Raw genomic sequence first — 17,071 nt, 5'->3', positions numbered from 1 at the left:
TCAGATTTGTTGAAATGAAAACAAAAAAGGACAGTGAATAAGACCTCTAAAACTGATGTAGCATTGGGGATACAGCTGTATCCCAGAATTTCCATAAACCGTGGCAGAAGGGCTTAGTTATTAGGCTATCAAATAATTGAAACAACTATAATAATCCTTAAGTATTCACAAAATTGTAGTAAATTGCACAACTTTGATTGTGAGTTCACTGAATCATAAATGTTGTATGACTGCTTTGAGGAGAACGGAAAGTTCAAACCCCAAGATAACTGAAGATTAATTAATTCATTTAAAGTATAAACATCAGGTTATCTTTTCTTCCTGTGCTGCAGAAAATGACTTACCTGAATCCTGGTTAAAATACTCTTTTTCTTTTGTCCAATAATACTCCTTCCACTGTTCTTCAGTTTACCACCAACATAGTGAAAATTCCTAGACTTTTAATTTAGGGAGAGCAGGATGCATGGCTGCTCAGAGGTCATCAGTGTGGCTGCCAGAGCCCTTTTTGCCTTCCCTGGACCTTATACCCTTGCACATGGAATATTTCATCTCTCTCTTAGTTTAAGAACTGGATGAGAAAATTACCTGTAATAATTTGCCAGGAAATATAAACTTGTTCCTCTTGTTCTTCTGGCAGTTTGAAGGAGAGAGCAGAAAATGGGCAAAGTTTGTGGTGTTAAATTTAAAGTAGGTGATCTGTTGTTATTGTGGTTGTTACTGTTTCTTAAAATGCTCCTTGCTTTAAACCCTCTGGAAGATTTACGTAACACTTCTTAGAAAATAGTGTGAAACATGTTATGGTGATATAGAAAAAACAGGTGATCATTTTTAGCTTAAATAGAAGGGAATTTTATTAACATGTTGTAAATAACCTGCTTTTTATTTTCAATTTTGATGCCAAAAGTTGTACATTCACTCTTGGTTAAATAACTATTTGTTGGTTGCATTAAATACTGGTGTTTCTTTTTGGATATTCTTCATTAGTGTAGTGGCTGCTATACCTCTAGTAACTAGGCCAGCTTATTCAAGCACAAAATTAGAATGCTACAAAGTAAATAACAACTTTTTGTACTTGAAAATATATACTCATATTTTTAAACCTTGGCTATAGTGTGTGTGACATACCTAGATAACATATATCTTAAAGTGAATTATTGTAACATAGAAGCTCTTAAAGCGAGTCTTCTGTGGATCAGCAGATGGGTAGAAGCTTTCACCCTGTGGTGTTTGAGTGCTGTTTTCATCACTTTTGAGAAATTCTGCTCTGCCTCAATGAATGGCTTTGTTTACAACGTGAATAAAATAAGATCAATGCTATCATTAGCGTTATTGTACATTGTGAAAGAAGATTTTTGTGGGCATGATTTGGCAAATTTTCATTTGACATATTTTGCTAGGATGATGTTGAACACCTGGCATGAACAGAAAGGTACCTAATATGTGTGTATTAGATTTCTATGCTGTGGTTTTTGCTACTTAGTTTCATATAATTTTTTCTTTTGTTCGATCTTTAAAATGTGTTTCTGTTCTTCAGAAGAACAGCAAATCAGGTTCTTTTCGAAAACATTTTCCTACGGGATAACTTACAAAAATATCTTAAAAGCATGTGTGATTGTGTCATTTCTTGTAATGGTATGTTTTTGTTTTGTGTTTCCTGAAACTGCAAATTATAAAGCTATAAAACACAACATGAAAATTCTTCCAGTATTCAGAGTTTGAAAATTAAATACCAGCAGGGAGAGTTCTTGAAAAGATAGGCCTGTACAAGAGGTTAATCTTTGAGAAGTATAAATGAGCAAAACTTGAAATAAAGCACAAATGATAGTGCAACTGAGACGACTAATAAGAGTTGATAATGGTTGTAATGAGGCTGATATTACTTCTGCTTCCCATTATAAATGAATACTCCTTGTTGATTTTTTTGTTGATAATCTCTTCTTGAATCCCAGGTTTGAACATTGCTTTCTTTTACTTTAACAGGTTTTAGGACTGGTCCAAAATATGAGTGTTTTCCAGTGTCCCAAATGCAAGCATGAGACACACATTTTTGGAGCTGATGGTGTAAGAGATCTTGCAAAAACCCTTGGATTAGATATTTTAGGTAAGAATATAGCAATGGTTTTACTTTTAAAGAAAGATTTAATGGTGTGTGGGGGGGAAGCATTAACTGGAGTATGGAACTGCATAATCCTAGATTATTCTATATTCAGACAGTATTCAGATATAATAGAACTAATAACTTAGTAGCCGAATGTCATAGTTTCATATTCTCTGTTTCTAATCAGGATTCTTGTAAATGTGATGTAGACTGGATGTGAAAATTCTTAAATTGCATCTTAAATCTCTTTTGATTTATAAACAAACCAGAACATGAATTGTTTTGATATTGATGTGCTATATTACCTGAAATTCCTTGTGCTATTGATCATACAATAATTTTTTCAAATAACCAAGAATTCTATTTTGTCTCGTAAAATAGACCTAAACTCTGTCCATTAATGTCAATAGAAGTTTTTATTTTATTTAAATGAAATGGCTTGTCACATATTGAAATAAATATGGTAATTGGAAATGCAGTCCCCTAAAGCAGTTGTTTTTATGCCCATCTAGGGATATCTTGACTTTCGTGTGGAGAGAAGCAGGCTGTAATGATTGTATTTAAATGTTGAGATAAAAACAATACGATGAATTGCAAAATGTTGTTTCAAAAGAAAATTTATCGAAAACAAGAATTAGCTATGATTAAACAATCTGGCCTTCTGTAAGCTAAAATATACATTGATCTTCAAAATATACATTGCTGTTTTAAAAAGGCGTAGTTCATCCTGTGCTGTCAGTAAAAAAAAAATTATAGAATATAACACATCATAATTAAGTTGGTAAATGGGATAATTGCATGTGCTAATGATGTGTTTCCATGTATTACTATAATTATCTCAATGATTTTCCATAGTTAATTCATTAAGAAGAACCCGGAAACTCACTTAGAAAGATCAACACAGAAACATCAGGGTCTGACATAAACTTAAACTAGCAAGGCAGTGCATAATTAAAGACATGCTTTTGGGCTATCTTTTAGTTTTCTGCATCTATGATGAGTTGTGATGGGAGCCCCAGGAGACTTCCACAGCCCCGGGTGAGGGGGATGGATGCAAATGCTCTGCAAGCAGCTGAGTCAAACATACATTTAGATCCATGAGCACAAATGATGCACCGTGCCACTGGTCCCATAGGTGGTTTTGTTATTCCCTAAGAGGGCAGAACTCATTGTAATTGTATTTATTTAAGAGTAATGTGAGAGATTTACAGGGTTAGCAGGGGATGGATGAGATGTGTGAAGAAAATGGAGTGAAGTTTGTCTTCAAAGTGGTAGTGAAAGACCAGACTAAGATGAAGAATAATGCCTTAAAGGTTAAATTTAGAATGACAGTACTTGATCTGATTAGTATACTTCTCTTTCCAGGGATGACCATTATATAATAATACCATATGGTATTGTAAGAATTACTGCGTACAGATTTTACATTAATCTATCCCAAATGGAAGTTTTATATCAATGCTATTATTATTTGAATTCTGCCCAAAAGGCTTGAGAACTTTTATATAGATAGATAGATAGATATAGATATCTATATATATAGATAGATAGATATGTAATGTTATTTTGCTTATATTTTGCAACACTTGTGGCTGTTCTGTTTGTTCAACTAAGCACCTAGTCCTCTTGTGAAACCTGACATTTTATTTGCTCAGAAGTGGCTGCCTTTAATGATACTGAATAATTCCTTTATTTTGTTTATGACAGAAGACAAATAGCAGTTGCCACTGCACCTTTAAGTGTAGGTCATTATTTCATGTGCTTGTGATTCTTATCTTTTTATTCTCTAAAGGAAAGTGAGCCAAAGGTTGTGCTGCTGATTGTTTCTCTCCCTGTCTCTGAAATTCTCCTATTTTGCTTTCTATTTTTTTGAAGTTTGATGACCATAACTGTGACCAGAAAACTATACCAACGATATACGTAATACTAAGATGATAATTTCTGTACACTCCAGCCTGAACTTTGTAGTTCCTAACTTTCTAAACTGTATTCACTGATAATACATGGAACAGTGACTCCCAGATTTTAAAAATTCTTCTTGTTTTTACTTCCTGCAAGAAATTAATTTTTTTCTCAACTCCTTTCTTTGCAGTCAGCAATACTTGTTAGTATCAGAAAAATGTTTGATGGCAAGTTCCCATCACATTCTGCAATGCAGAATAGTGCAGGATCTTCATCTTCCTAAAATCCTTAGCACCCAAACAGCTGTGCAGATGCTTTTGCTGTCTTTATGCTTCTGCTTAATTTATAAGCATTTGATTTATTTATTTTTTTTTTAATGTTAAGATTGGATTTTATTTTGTCTTCACACGGGCACTTCTGCTCATACAAGCCCTGTTATGCTCCTGTAGAACCAGCACATCTTTCTAAGTATGAGGAAGAAAAGAGAGAGGCTGCCATTTTGTAGTAAAGCAGTTCTTTTTGTTATTCTCTGAGATTGTTATTAAGCTGATAGTGAAAAAGTATTTTTTCATTAACAAAACATCCTTGGGAATAAAAATTGAAGGTTAGTCTCTGCGTAAAATAATTGTAGGAACTAACTTCTGGGAGATTCACAAAGTTATTGTTATTCTATTAAGAATGTTTAAGGGTAAAAAAACCTTCAAAGGATGCCCTAAATATTTTTTTTAATAAATGAACAGACTTTTATGCCTAAAGAAATTTATCAATGACTGAAACAAATAACAAATTGAAGTTCTTCAAAGATTCAGCTCAATAATGATGGAGCCACAGCTTTTGTGTTTGTTATTTGTTTGGTTGACTTTGTTTTGTGTATATTCCTGCTCCATTTCGGTTCTGGTGTGTATGTTTGTTTGTTGGTTTGTTTTAATAAGCTGTGTCAATCTTTGTACAGTTTTTTTAATGTGTTTTTTTGTTTTGTTTTGGTTTGTTTGTGTTTTTTTGTTTGTTTGGTTGGTTGTTTTTTTTTTTTTTCTGACAACATTGAACTTCAGTAATTTACAGTGGACTTGGTTTGGGTTAAATAAATGTTCCTAAACTGTGTGACTTAAACTCATGCATTTTTTGAGACCAACTGAGATTGGACTGTTCTGATGACATCCATCCATGATGGAAAATGTAGCTGTATCTTCCATTAAAAGGAAATTGGTTTTCAATTCATTCCATAATTATCCATGTAGCAACAAACTCAATGTGGGACCTTCAAGTTTTCTTTAGTGCTAAAAACCCATATTTCAGAAAGTATGTTTCAGAATGGAATGGGGCTGCTACCTGATTCTCCTTTAGAGTGTTCCTTTCCTCTCTGACAATTCCCTGCTCGTTATAAAAGCAGAATATAAAGAAGATTTGTATTGGAAAGAAGAATGAACCAAATAGTTGTCTACCTTTTAATTGGATCCAAGGCCTAGTAAGGACAATAACAAATGCTATTATTTGGAAATTAAGTATTCAAAGAAGTCTTTGAACAGTGATTAAAATCTTAAAACAGCACTGAAAAGAATATACAATGAGGAGATAGGCTGAACAGTAAGTTGCATGATGAGCATTTGCCCAACACTCAAGCACTTTTTTTTTTGGTATGCAAAATAATTTGTATCTCAGCCTGTGTTTTACTGTGTATTTGAAGCAAAAAAGCAAGCTGTCTTCTCTCATAAATGACTACAAAGCACAGTCCTTCCTATTCAGAGAATGAAAAATCCAGAATATTATTCATTAGGGAGGTGCAGAAATTGTACTGCAGCCAATTTTCATTTTAAATGCTAATTTTTTGAGATTAAGTTATTTGAAGAATATACTGAACTGGAATTTGATTTCAGAGTGCTTCAGGGCTATTTTAATGAAACATTTAAGAAATATTAAGCCTTCACAATGTCTATCTTGGTGTTTTTGATACAGGTGACATTCCACTGCATGTTAATATACGAGAGACGTGTGACTCAGGACAGCCTGTGGTGATCTCGCAGCCTCAAAGTGATGCCGTAAGTTTGGTGCACTGCACTTAAGCCTGTTTGAAAAGAAATGTGTATCTGAGTGTCACTTAGGGAAATGAAGTAGAATAGGATGGTATCATCAAGTAACTCAGGCCCTTCATTTTGGAATGCTGATTATCTGTTCTGCTTCTGTGGGTTTGGTTTTGTTTAATTAGTCTGAATCATTCAAAATTTGATCCAGGTTCAGGCATGCCAAGAAGAGGAATGTCAGTGTGAGGCCTCATGAGACCTTGCAGCTAATGTGGGTCTACTAAAACTGTCAGTTGAGTCTGGAAACTGTCAAAGGGTCCTTTCAAAAGATGTTTGGAACAAAACCTGCATATTGTCAGTACCTGGGTTGTTTTCAGGAGGAAGTGGAGGAATTTACACCCAAGAGGAGATGGATTTTTCTGGGCCTTTACCATAACGTTCTATTGCCAAAGGAAAGTATGAGTTGTTGAGGTGATGGGAGTCAAATATGGAAGGCTATAAAGAAAAGCAGTTGCACATATAAAACTTCATTAACGCTGATAGAGTAAGATTTTCCTGGCTAGTATTTTCTGTCATGCCTCTGCTGGAGTTTGTCTGCCAGGCTCTGTAGGGCAGGGTGTTGTCTGCCGTGTTGTGTTTGCACAGTCTGTGTCATGATACATCCTCACCCTTGACTGCTGCTTACACGTTATGTTAAAAAAAGTGATTGATGCTGATCATAGATGGTAGAATCAATTAGAAATAAGGTAGAATGTACAAATAAGGTAGCCTTCTAATACCATGTGTGCTAGACACATGCTGAAATACTAGGTGCTGAAATCCTTCCCACTCTTCTAAAGGAGAAAAAGGATAGTCCAGTGTTATTAACATACTGATTGGGATGCCGGAGGAACAGTGACAGTCTTAAAATTGTCATACATCATATTTTTAAAAGAGAAGCAGCAGCACTGTGGCATGTTGATTTCTAGTTCAATACGATATTCTTGCTAGGCTTGGGCAAGGCCTGTGCTGATCCTCTATGGAATATTGTAGTGATCTTGAGTCTAGATCCTTGTGAAAAGGAATCTTCATAATTAATATGGTAGTTTCCATCTGGGAAGTTTGATCAGCAGGGTGAAGGTTTGAATAAATGTGTGGCTTAGGTCAAAGTTGAAGCAAAACAGCTGAGCAAACCAAGATGGAAGGCTCACAGTACCTGAAATCTGTAATAACCAAGAGTCTGTAGCCTGCAGGATTATCAATCTAAAAATTCAGACATGTAGGACAGCATTCTGAAAATCAAAAAAAAGACAAGAAGGTCTGTTGTGTTGCCATCTGTTCCTCCTTGGACTACGTTTCTGGTAATGAAAGGAGTGGCTATAAGCACCATTTGTGGCAATTAAGTTAAATATGAAGAGGAGTACAGATTGACAAATATGTGTGACTCTGGGGAAAACTTTTAATATGCCTCTCTGCCATTGTGTCTGTGAGATAATCATTCTCCTCGGAGAATGAGGTGGTTTTTTTTTAGATGTCACTAATCTCTATAGAATGAAAAATAATTTCCCTTTTTCGCTGGTTTGCTTTTCATTTTAAAGACAGGGAATATTATTGTTGTTCTCTTAGATTTTAAAAGAAAAATTAAAGTCTTAGCACATAACTGATGGTTGGAGAGGTCATATAAGGTCAGATTCCAATCTTTAATACATGACACCCTTCACCATGTTTCTCAAGTAAACTAAAATTGTGGCTATTCATCCATGAACAATTACAATTTTTCAGATAGAGAACAGTGTGCGTAGAGCAGCTGAAATTATCTCTGCTCTTGTCCTTTAAATGTACAGGGTTTTTTATACAAAATCCTATGCTGTTTTTGTTAGAACACATTTACAAATTAAATACAGAATCACAGAACTGAAATAATACCTAGCCGATTCAAACAGCGGGGAATAAGGATGGTGATTGACTTCTCGGAAACCCAGCATGCTGTCACACCTTCTAAGCTCTGTCAAGACTAGAATAAAGGGTGTTTCTAAAATATGTTAGCTAATACTTTTTTTGCTTACCCACCTGCCATAGGGTTCAGCTTGCCTTGCTGATATAAAAAGTATAGTTCTCACTCTACACTAGAATTTTAAAATGTGTAAGCAAACTTGTCGAAATTTGTCGTTTTAAAACTTAGATGTAGTTGGTGGAGAAGGGAAGCTTCCTTTTCACAACTGGCAAGGAAATTACTAACAACCAAAACAACCCTTCCAGAAAAAAGAAAATGACTTGTAGAATTGTGTGTGTGTGAACTTAAAGAGCTCTTCCTCAGTGAAGGTGCTGAATACATAAGACTTGTCCGCTTGCAGAAAGGGCTGACCGTGTAGCTGAAGGATGGGAAGGTTTAATGGTTCTCTTTGGGTGAAGTTGTAGACAGTCCCCAGGGAGAAATAAACAGTGCTGGAAAATGATTTTGCTCTCGATCTAACATTATCTACATTAATGTTTCTGTCAGCTTAGTTGTTTAAACTGTGGCTTGTTTTTGACACTCTTCATTGAAAAAAACTTTGCTAGGTGCTGTACAAATGGAGCCATTGCTGTGCTGGCGTGTTAGGGGCAGGGGCTGCTCCAGCTTACAGAGGGCAGGCAGACCGCAGCAAGTGGGAGTGATCGAAGATCCTCTACAAGAAGCTAATCATTTCTGAGGTGAATTAACTGCGAGGACTTACCAGACCCTTCTGGAGATAATTGAGAGTCTTGGGAGCATTTTCCTCCTCCATCAAGCTGTGGAGGTAGATTGGCTGACTGGGGCTTCACTTTTTTTCTCCTCCTAACATATGAGAGAGTCTATAGACAGCAAAGACTAATGAAGGAAAATCGGCAACACTGCCAATGGTGGAATAGGGAAAAAGGTAGAATACGGAAAACAAACGAAGAACCACTGAAGCCAGGTGGAAGCACTGAGGGAAAGGATAAGTAGAGGTTCCTGAGAGCTCTTCCATCTATGAGCACAGAACCCAGAGAGATACGGGACACTAGCTGGTTATCTTGTGAAGACTTCTTGCTAGAAACTTTTCCATATATCACAGCCTTGCTGGCACAGTGGATTTTTTAATACTTTGCTAGAACAGGCAGCTTAGCTGTGACCATCAAGCACCAAACTCCCATCTGTCTCAAGATCAAAGCAGCAGCTCAAGGTAGTGCAAAATACATTTGCTGTACCAGGGTGTCCATTCACCTTCTAAAAGTTAGGGAGTCTTGTTGGGCTAGATGTTTCAGGGAGGAGATGTGCTGGAGGCTGAGGCAAGCAGTAGTTGTTTCTCATCTTCTTGTCTTGGGAATGAGGTGATTAAAAAAAATGTGGAAGAGAGATGATACAGCTCAAAGGTTCAGCAGGGATAATGTATTCAAGACAGCAGAGAAATCATGAAAGAATGAAGTTCAGATTTCACCTTCTTCCCTTTCTCTGTTATTAAAGAGATATCGAGCCCTCATGGCAGAAAGTAAGAGAAGGAAGACTGCTTTTGGGAAAAAAAAAATCCAGGAAACATGTAATGGTCAGTTCCTTAGTGTTTACTTGCCACATACTGTTATGGAAAACATTTGGAATCTATTAAGGAAAAATACTTTGACTTCACTGTCTTGTGAAGTCTTGTGTCTTCACTGTAAAAATCAAGTGTGGTGTACTGGGAAGGCAGAGAAAAATGAAAGGGAGCAAACGTGGTGAATCATATATAGCTTAGAGTGTTGAATACCCAGATTGTGCAGCCTTTTGCAAGTATGCACAGGCTTACATGCCGTGTAGTGCTGAATATATGACTTGGGCAGGAGAAGAGCCCAACTTGTCCTGGAGCAAGGAAACCAGAACCTGTGGCTGGAAAATGTGCTTAATGTCATCCTATCCAGCTTGTGATAAAGGCCAGCGTAGGATACAAACCCCACATACTTCTTGGGAGTTTCTGTTAACTGTCTAGTTCACCTTTAACAATGTGAAATGTATTCAGCTCTCTTGCAGATTTCATAAGCTTGTATATATTGGTGAAGGATTTTGAGGCCACTAAGTTGCAGACAGATCTAGTAAGACGAGAGCAAAAGCCCAGTCAGGTGGGAAGCAGGGGCACAAAGCATCAGCCATCTGACGTAACAGGGGACGGTCGGTCTGGTTAAAAATCCCTTTTCAATTAAATTAGAAATGTTACAGGCCTTACTGTGGTATTATCCAAAGAGACAAGTGGAATTTGTATTCAGAAAGACTTTTTTTTGTAGAACTCCATGAATAGGTTATGTGTGAGTAGGATGAAAATATACAGCCTTTTAAAGCCTGCAAGAAATAGTTGGAGAAAAATTGTGGTAGTAGTAACAAATAATGTTTGCTGTTGTTTAGCTGTCATCAGTAATTCCATTTAAAGAGTGATCTCTCCAGTGTGTGGTGTCTTTAAGAGAAAAGCAAACCCTGAAGAAGGCTGCATGATATGATTTATAATAAACCTTATCATCAAGGCTTCCTTTGAATGATCACAGTAACATTTGGTATGTGCAGGTTCAAGTCCTTCATTCAGGTTGTACATAGTACAATGCATCATCAGACCCTCATTTATGCTTCACTCTGCTGAAGAAAATGCTGAGTGGTAGGATAGTCTGTTTGAAGGATGTTACCGTATTGCATCTGAATTGCACCGTTCTACTTAACCATGTTGGCGGGGCAGGATGTCTTTTTTGATGTACATAATGGCACCTGAGTGATGTACATGCATAATGGCACCTTGGGGCGAGCACTGTTTCCCAGCTGCGGCTCCCTCGGAGGATGGCTTGGCTTTTGCAGCTGCTGAGATATGGGATTAACAGGAAATTTCCCATGAGCACTAAGGAATTTTTTTTTTTGAGGTATTAGGTTCAGGAAGCATGCAGTTTACTTCCGTCTGCTCCATTTCATGTTGCAGTTTATGGATTGACTTTTATTGTCTCATCGAGTCTCCTTTCTGGGCTGAAACTTCATTACAGCTTGGCAGCAGTTGCAAATACGTGCAAAGAAGGAATCCTATGGTAGAACTGCCCAGAGGAGATCAGAGTGGGAGAGGCTCTGGGCCTCTTGTAGCAATCATGAATTTCTCTGCATGGCATGAAGCTTTTATCTGAAGTGGAAGCTCATTTAAAGCTGTGTTTACCATCCTGCTTTTAGTGCCTTCTGAGTTGACCACAGTAAAATAAAGACATCAGAGGGCAGCTCCAGGCATGCACTGAAGGTTGGAGTTGTGTCAAAGTAACTAGCAATTTCCATGGAAATTAAAGCTATTTAAAAATCTGATTGAACTGGAAAATGGACTGTGGCTGAGCAAAAGAGTGTGCTAATAAGAAGAAAAGCTATTGTCTGTCATTATTTTCATGTAGATGCTGGCTAAGTCTAGTGTTTGTCCTTGTGATAGCCATTATTTGATTAGTTGCTCATGGTTGCTAGCAACTAATAAAGTATAAGCCCCTAACAGCTCTGCTGAGCAGATTTCTATATCTTATCCTTTTTTACAGGTATAGTAGCATCCACGGCACTTGATATTCTAGACAATCGGACTTGAATAGATTCTCCCTTGGATTGCTGTGCTGGATAAAGCATCTCAATAGTCTTGGAGTCTTTTAATCACAAATAGAAGTTAGAAACCATGTCTGGTGTACTTGGCCTACATGCAGTTGGATCAGTATGCTTTTTCTGAGTTGCTGGTCTGAAGCTGTTTGTATGCAGTGGTTTGGGTGAAGGCAAATGTGTTATCAGTTGCTACCTGTTTTGACTTTGCTGATGGGAAAATCGTATTCTGTATTGGTGTGGTCATTGCACTAGACAGTGGAAGCCACTGCAGTGACCTGTTTGCAGGCCGAGATCTGCGCTTCAGTGAAAGGCAAAGTAGCAGATCAGGCCAACACCATCCCTGAGAACAGGGCAGAGTCAGCTCTGACCTGTATGGTCATTTTGCAGTAATCCTAGCAGTGATGCATACTTCCATCATCAGTAGGATTTTTAGGAAGAATGAAATGCCGTAACTGAAATGCTCACAGTTCTCTGGGATTACCATAGGGCTTAATTAGATGAGGTAATAAAAACTCTTGCAGTTTAAATCTACCCTGTGACAGAGTAATGAATCACAATGTTCCGATTATTTAGGCTAAGTAGGACTTTTCAGTCCTTTTCCTGATGAACTTCATTACGAGTTCTCCATTTCCTACTCCTGGATCTATGCTGTCATTAGTCACTTCATCATCTACAGTGCCCTCTCAGTCCTAAGGAGGTTTGTGATTTAAAGAATGCTGCACTCTTTTCTGGCAGTGTTTGTACTGCTGTTTGAGAGGTGAACAGTCTCTCACTGTGGCCATTATCCATCTCTTTCGACGCTTATCAGTGTCACCTTCCACCTCTACCTGTGCCCTCCCCAGTGCTGCTCTCAGACTCCATCTAGACACTGTTCATAATGAACAAGTCTGGTCTGGTTTTAGGGCATTCTGTCTTCCTGTGCACTTCTTCATCCTCTCAAAGCTGTGAGAATGTTTGGCTTCCAGCTAACTGATGTGTTACTGTTAAATATAAAGTTGTCCATCTGCAAAAAAATTCTTTCAGAAAGACAGTCTATAAACCATTCCTTTAGAGCTTCCAAACCATAAAGGGAAAAACTGATCTGTAAAGTTCACTTTTATCCTATTGAAATGAAAGTGGTTGTGAGTGATGAATAAGAGCTCATCCTTTACTTTTTCTTCTCTGACATTTCACCCAAAAAGGAGATAAAAAACCCTCTCAGTTTTAAGTTGCAGGCCATCTGTTTTTTGCTTGGTAATGAGGGAGTAAACAGGTGAACTGAGCTGTACTCTCTGTCCACAGATGCCACATTTCAAAGATCCTGAGTAGAAGACATTCAATACATATTGGGTTGGTTTTGTGTAATGAAAGCGTATTGGCAGTCACTGAGATTCCATTTAGACCTTTCATGGATGTTGATATATGTTACTGCTGGTAGACAGGGCCTTACAGCTGAATGATTTGTTCAAGGATAGGAAACTAAGGCTTGAAACAGTTGATTTTGTCAAAGGCAGGTTACTGGTGGAGTTCTGTAAGAACATGTATGAGATGCTGTTCTGTTCAACATATAAAGGTCTAGGAAGAAAAAAAAAGGATGCTTGGCAGATGAGACTGATTGCTGATAATACTAGGGCTAGGTAATACTAACATGCTGCTACAAAGAGTTGCACCAGGAACCTCCTGTTACAAAGCGACAGATCAACTACTTGGCAAATGGGAGTCTGTGTAATGGCGGAGTTGTTGCCCAGATACTCATTAACAGTCTTTTTTTGGCAGAAAAAAAAAAAATCTAGTTTATTGGGATTTTGACATAGGGTAACACACAAGCAATCAAGTCTCCCAAGCAGAATATCTGGTTGCTGTCTTGGATGGTTGTGGGAGTCTGTTCCAAGGACCTTTGCCAACCGTGTCTTTCACTTGATCAAATGAGACTCCACAAATGAATGACTGGTTATCTCAGTTTTAACCATGCATCTAGTCCCTGGTCCTATATGACTAGTGCAGCATACGCATGATCCGTTGCTGCTGATTATCTTGATTTATGTACAGAACATCTCCTATCTTAACAATGTACAAACACACTGTCTTATGTTACTATTTATGCACATACAGGAACAATTTCTATGGTGTATTTATAATCCTGTGTACAATTTGGTCAACTCTGGAGCAGGAACAGCCTAGACAGTCTCTAGAAGGGGCCGGATTTTCCATGCAGGTTGTTTAATTGACTCATTAAAACGTGTGAATTGATCTGTGCAAAGCATAAGCTGCTTGCAAGACTCTTCAGGGTAGTCCGCATTTGCCGCCTGGAGAGTTCCTCCACTGATTAGTCAAATACTTAACTGCGAAGCCCGCTTGACTTCAGTCAATCACCTCATTTCAGGTTGGTCCATTAACTCTTCTGTGCAGGTTGCTGGCTGGGGAGTAGCTGAACCATCCAGGGAATTGACAGTTTGGTGTGGTGGGTGTTGCACATGGACACAGCTGTGTTGCCTAACTGTGCTGCAGTTGTACCTGCAGGTCAAGTTTGAATTTCATGCTTGTAATTTAAGTTCCATAGTTCTTGCCACAAATTCATGCATATGGGAGGAAACAGTTTGGTGTCTTAGTCCTTACAAACTGAGAAAATGACGTGACTTTAGTTTTAAGGTGATGTGAGCACAGAGACTACAAGGCACTGAGGCTGGGAGTGCCAGAACAGAAAACTCAGCAAGGCAGGAGCCAACCCTGAAGGAAAAGAGATGTGTCGAGGTGCCTGACCCTGCAAAACGCTGCCGCCTGGTTCAGCCCAGTGATGTTTGGTGCTAGTGGACCAATTGAGAGACTGACCTTCTCTTCCTGCCTCTCAAGCTCTGGCTCAGGCTTTTGTCAGCCTGTTGTCCAGTTTAAAAGCTCATCAGGGATACAAGATCTGTCTCGATGTTAGAACCATCTAGGAGCACTGCAGGAGGAAGGACAGAGCAATGTGGTAGGGAATATTGTGGTGATTTCTTCTAGAAAACAGGGAAGGTTGCCAATTTAGGCTCCATATGCAGATTTATTTGAGAAGACAAAGTAGGTTGGTTACAGTCTAATAGAGAAGAAGGAAGCTGAATGGCAGGAGAGTTTTCTATTGAAATTTCTAATTTCTAATTCTGTTTCTACTAGATGAGCACAGAATGTGATGCACTTGCTGGAAACTGAAGCACGACAAATTCAAATCATAGATAAGATATATATTTTTAATAATGGAAGCAATCAACCTCTGGAACAACTTACAAGAGAGAGAGTGTATATATATACACTCACACAAATGTACTCCTAGTGGCAAATCTTTATATCAAGATTGCAGACCTTTCTAAAAAGGCATGTTCTGTTTCAACTACAAGTTGTTGAGCTTGGTACAGGAATTATTTGGTTTCATTTTGCAGTTTGTTCTGTGTTGGACCTTAGGCAGTGTTTTTATCTGTGTCTCTTGGCATTAAATTTATGAATACTTGATGTTAGACTGGTCATGCGTCATGTTTTTAGAGATGTTAGAAGATATATGCTTATTTGGGTCACTTCTGTTAGTCTTACAGTTCTGTGCTCTTCTGCCCTCCAGCTGATGGTATCTGATGGTATCAGGTTGGTGTGAAAGAGAGATTTTGCTTTATGGATTCTAGTGTTGCAGAATTAGTTCTTTCTAATACCCACTTCAGTCTTTTGGAAAGATGTCTCTTTCTGAAAATACTTTAATTTTTAATGTCTGTGTAGGAAATTCTGTAGTGTAGTCTAGTCTGTAATGTGTCTGTGTATATATATATATATATATAAAAAATTCTGAGAATGTCATTGTTTTCTCTGATTCTCTGTCTCAGTCCTGTGCATGAGGGATCTCAGTCTTCAGGATGAGGGAAGTTTATAACCAACAGTACCTGTGGGACTGAATAATCTCCCTCTTCCTCAACACTTCTCCTCCAGAAGAATATTGATTCTGTTTGCTATTCAAGACAGATTGTTCAGTCAAGTTCTAGTCTCAGAATAATACCAAAGTTAAATTTTACCGCCCCCAGCCCCCATATTTTGAACAGTGTTTGTACTTATGTATCATGTACTTATGCATCATTTTTCCTAAACAAAAAGCTAACTAAATTGAACCCATTTATTTAACATTTTCTTCTTTGAAGGTGTGTGAAAGAACATATACCTAATGAGATGTAAAATATTCCTTTTTATAGGACATGAAGGGTGCTAAACATATGTTTCTGTTTTTACAGGCTAAAGCCTATCTAAAGATAGCTTTGGAAATAGTAAGACGACTGCCAAAACCTCCTGCTTGAAGTGTTTCTCACTGAAACTTATACCAAAAAGTGATCTTTTGGTGTGACCAACGCAGAAGAGTCCTGCTACCTAATTATAAGGATGCCATGGTTGGATTTTGAGAACTTTTTAGCAGTCACTTTACCAGAGGTTAAACTATGATTGTGATATTTACTGTTTTTCAAATTGCTGTTTGGCAATGTCCAAATGGATTGAAGTGTGCAAAAGATGATATACAATATTTAGCTGCTGGATTGTAACATCATCAGGCAAGAAGGGGTGAAGTACATTTTTTACATGCATCCTGTTTTAAGGTCAAGAGTAAAAAAACAGCTGCTACAGCCAAGCAGAATGGTGAGAGGGATGCCAGTGCATAAATAGTCCTTAAGAATTACATTTGCCATACTCTGATTTCTGTAAATTTGGTTCAGCTTTTTACTTGGTTAACTACAAAGGTGACCTTAAGTTCTTCACTATTTTAAGAACCAAATTCAGTTATGTAACTGCAATACTTTTGTGTGTTCATCTGAAAGAAAATTTAAAAAATTCTACGTATACTCTGAAGAGTTCATGTGATGGATCATGAGCAAATTCATTCATTATTGGATAATGTTCGATCATGAGGCTGTTGAGTTTAGTGGAGAATGGATTACGTGACCCCGAGGCTTCTTTCTTGTCTATTTTGCGTTATAGTGGACCCAGACAGAAGACTTAGGTAACCCAGGTCTTCATGAAAAACAGATGTTGTGCCTGAGCGCGGTTTGCCAGGGGATGCAAATGATCAAGATAACGTAAATTTAAGATTGCATATGCCAATTACAGTGCAGCAACTTGGAATTTGAACATAAAGATATGTTTTTGAAGTAAAGAAAAATTTGGTTTTCAAACTGTATGGCCTTCTGGTTTGTTTTTTGATTGCCTTACATTTCTGTGATTTTTATTTTTGTGTTGGTGTGTGGAAGTGGAATATTATGCCTTCAGGGAAGGAGTTCCCATTTACAATTAGATATCTGAGTTGACATTTAGGCTTTTTCATTTACACAATCAAGTGTGGGTATCTTAAACATATAGCTTAGCCAAACCATACTGGGAATTTAACCACACTAGAGAGTTCTGCTGTTGACCTCTGTGGGACCAAGATTTTCCCCGTAGTTCAAATAATTATTTCTTAATTCTGGATGTAGTTATTTTTTCTTATTGAAGTGATACAACATAAAAACTTGGTATACATTTACTTCAAGAATATTTAAG

General features: G+C 37.6%; 1 protein-coding gene across 4 annotated transcripts in view; it reads left to right on the top strand.

Annotated features, from left to right (window-relative positions):
* Window positions 1-17,071, top strand: part of NUBPL (NUBP iron-sulfur cluster assembly factor, mitochondrial) — a 108,831-nt gene that overhangs the window by 67,169 nt on the left and 24,591 nt on the right. For 2 of the 4 annotated variants that reach the window (XR_013922235.1, XM_080346167.1), the window contains exons 9-10: window positions 1,981-2,101; window positions 5,954-6,036. Coding sequence is in view for 3 of the 4 variants with exons in the window: in XM_080346167.1 (XP_080202293.1) it covers window positions 1,981-2,101; window positions 5,954-6,036 (204 nt within the window). In the remaining variant the exon portion in view is untranslated. Of the gene's footprint in view, window positions 1-1,980; window positions 2,102-5,953; window positions 6,037-11,505; window positions 11,564-15,777; window positions 16,711-17,071 lie in introns of those variants that run through there. The other 2 variants (XM_080346168.1, XM_080346169.1) reach the window with 2 other exon arrangements.

This window comes from Nesoenas mayeri (genome assembly GCF_963082525.1).
Source record: "Nesoenas mayeri genome assembly, chromosome: 5".
In the NCBI taxonomy this organism is placed as follows: domain Eukaryota; kingdom Metazoa; phylum Chordata; class Aves; order Columbiformes; family Columbidae; genus Nesoenas; species Nesoenas mayeri.
Note: the sequence above shows the minus strand (reverse complement) of the source record. Positions and strands in the feature narration are given on the sequence as shown.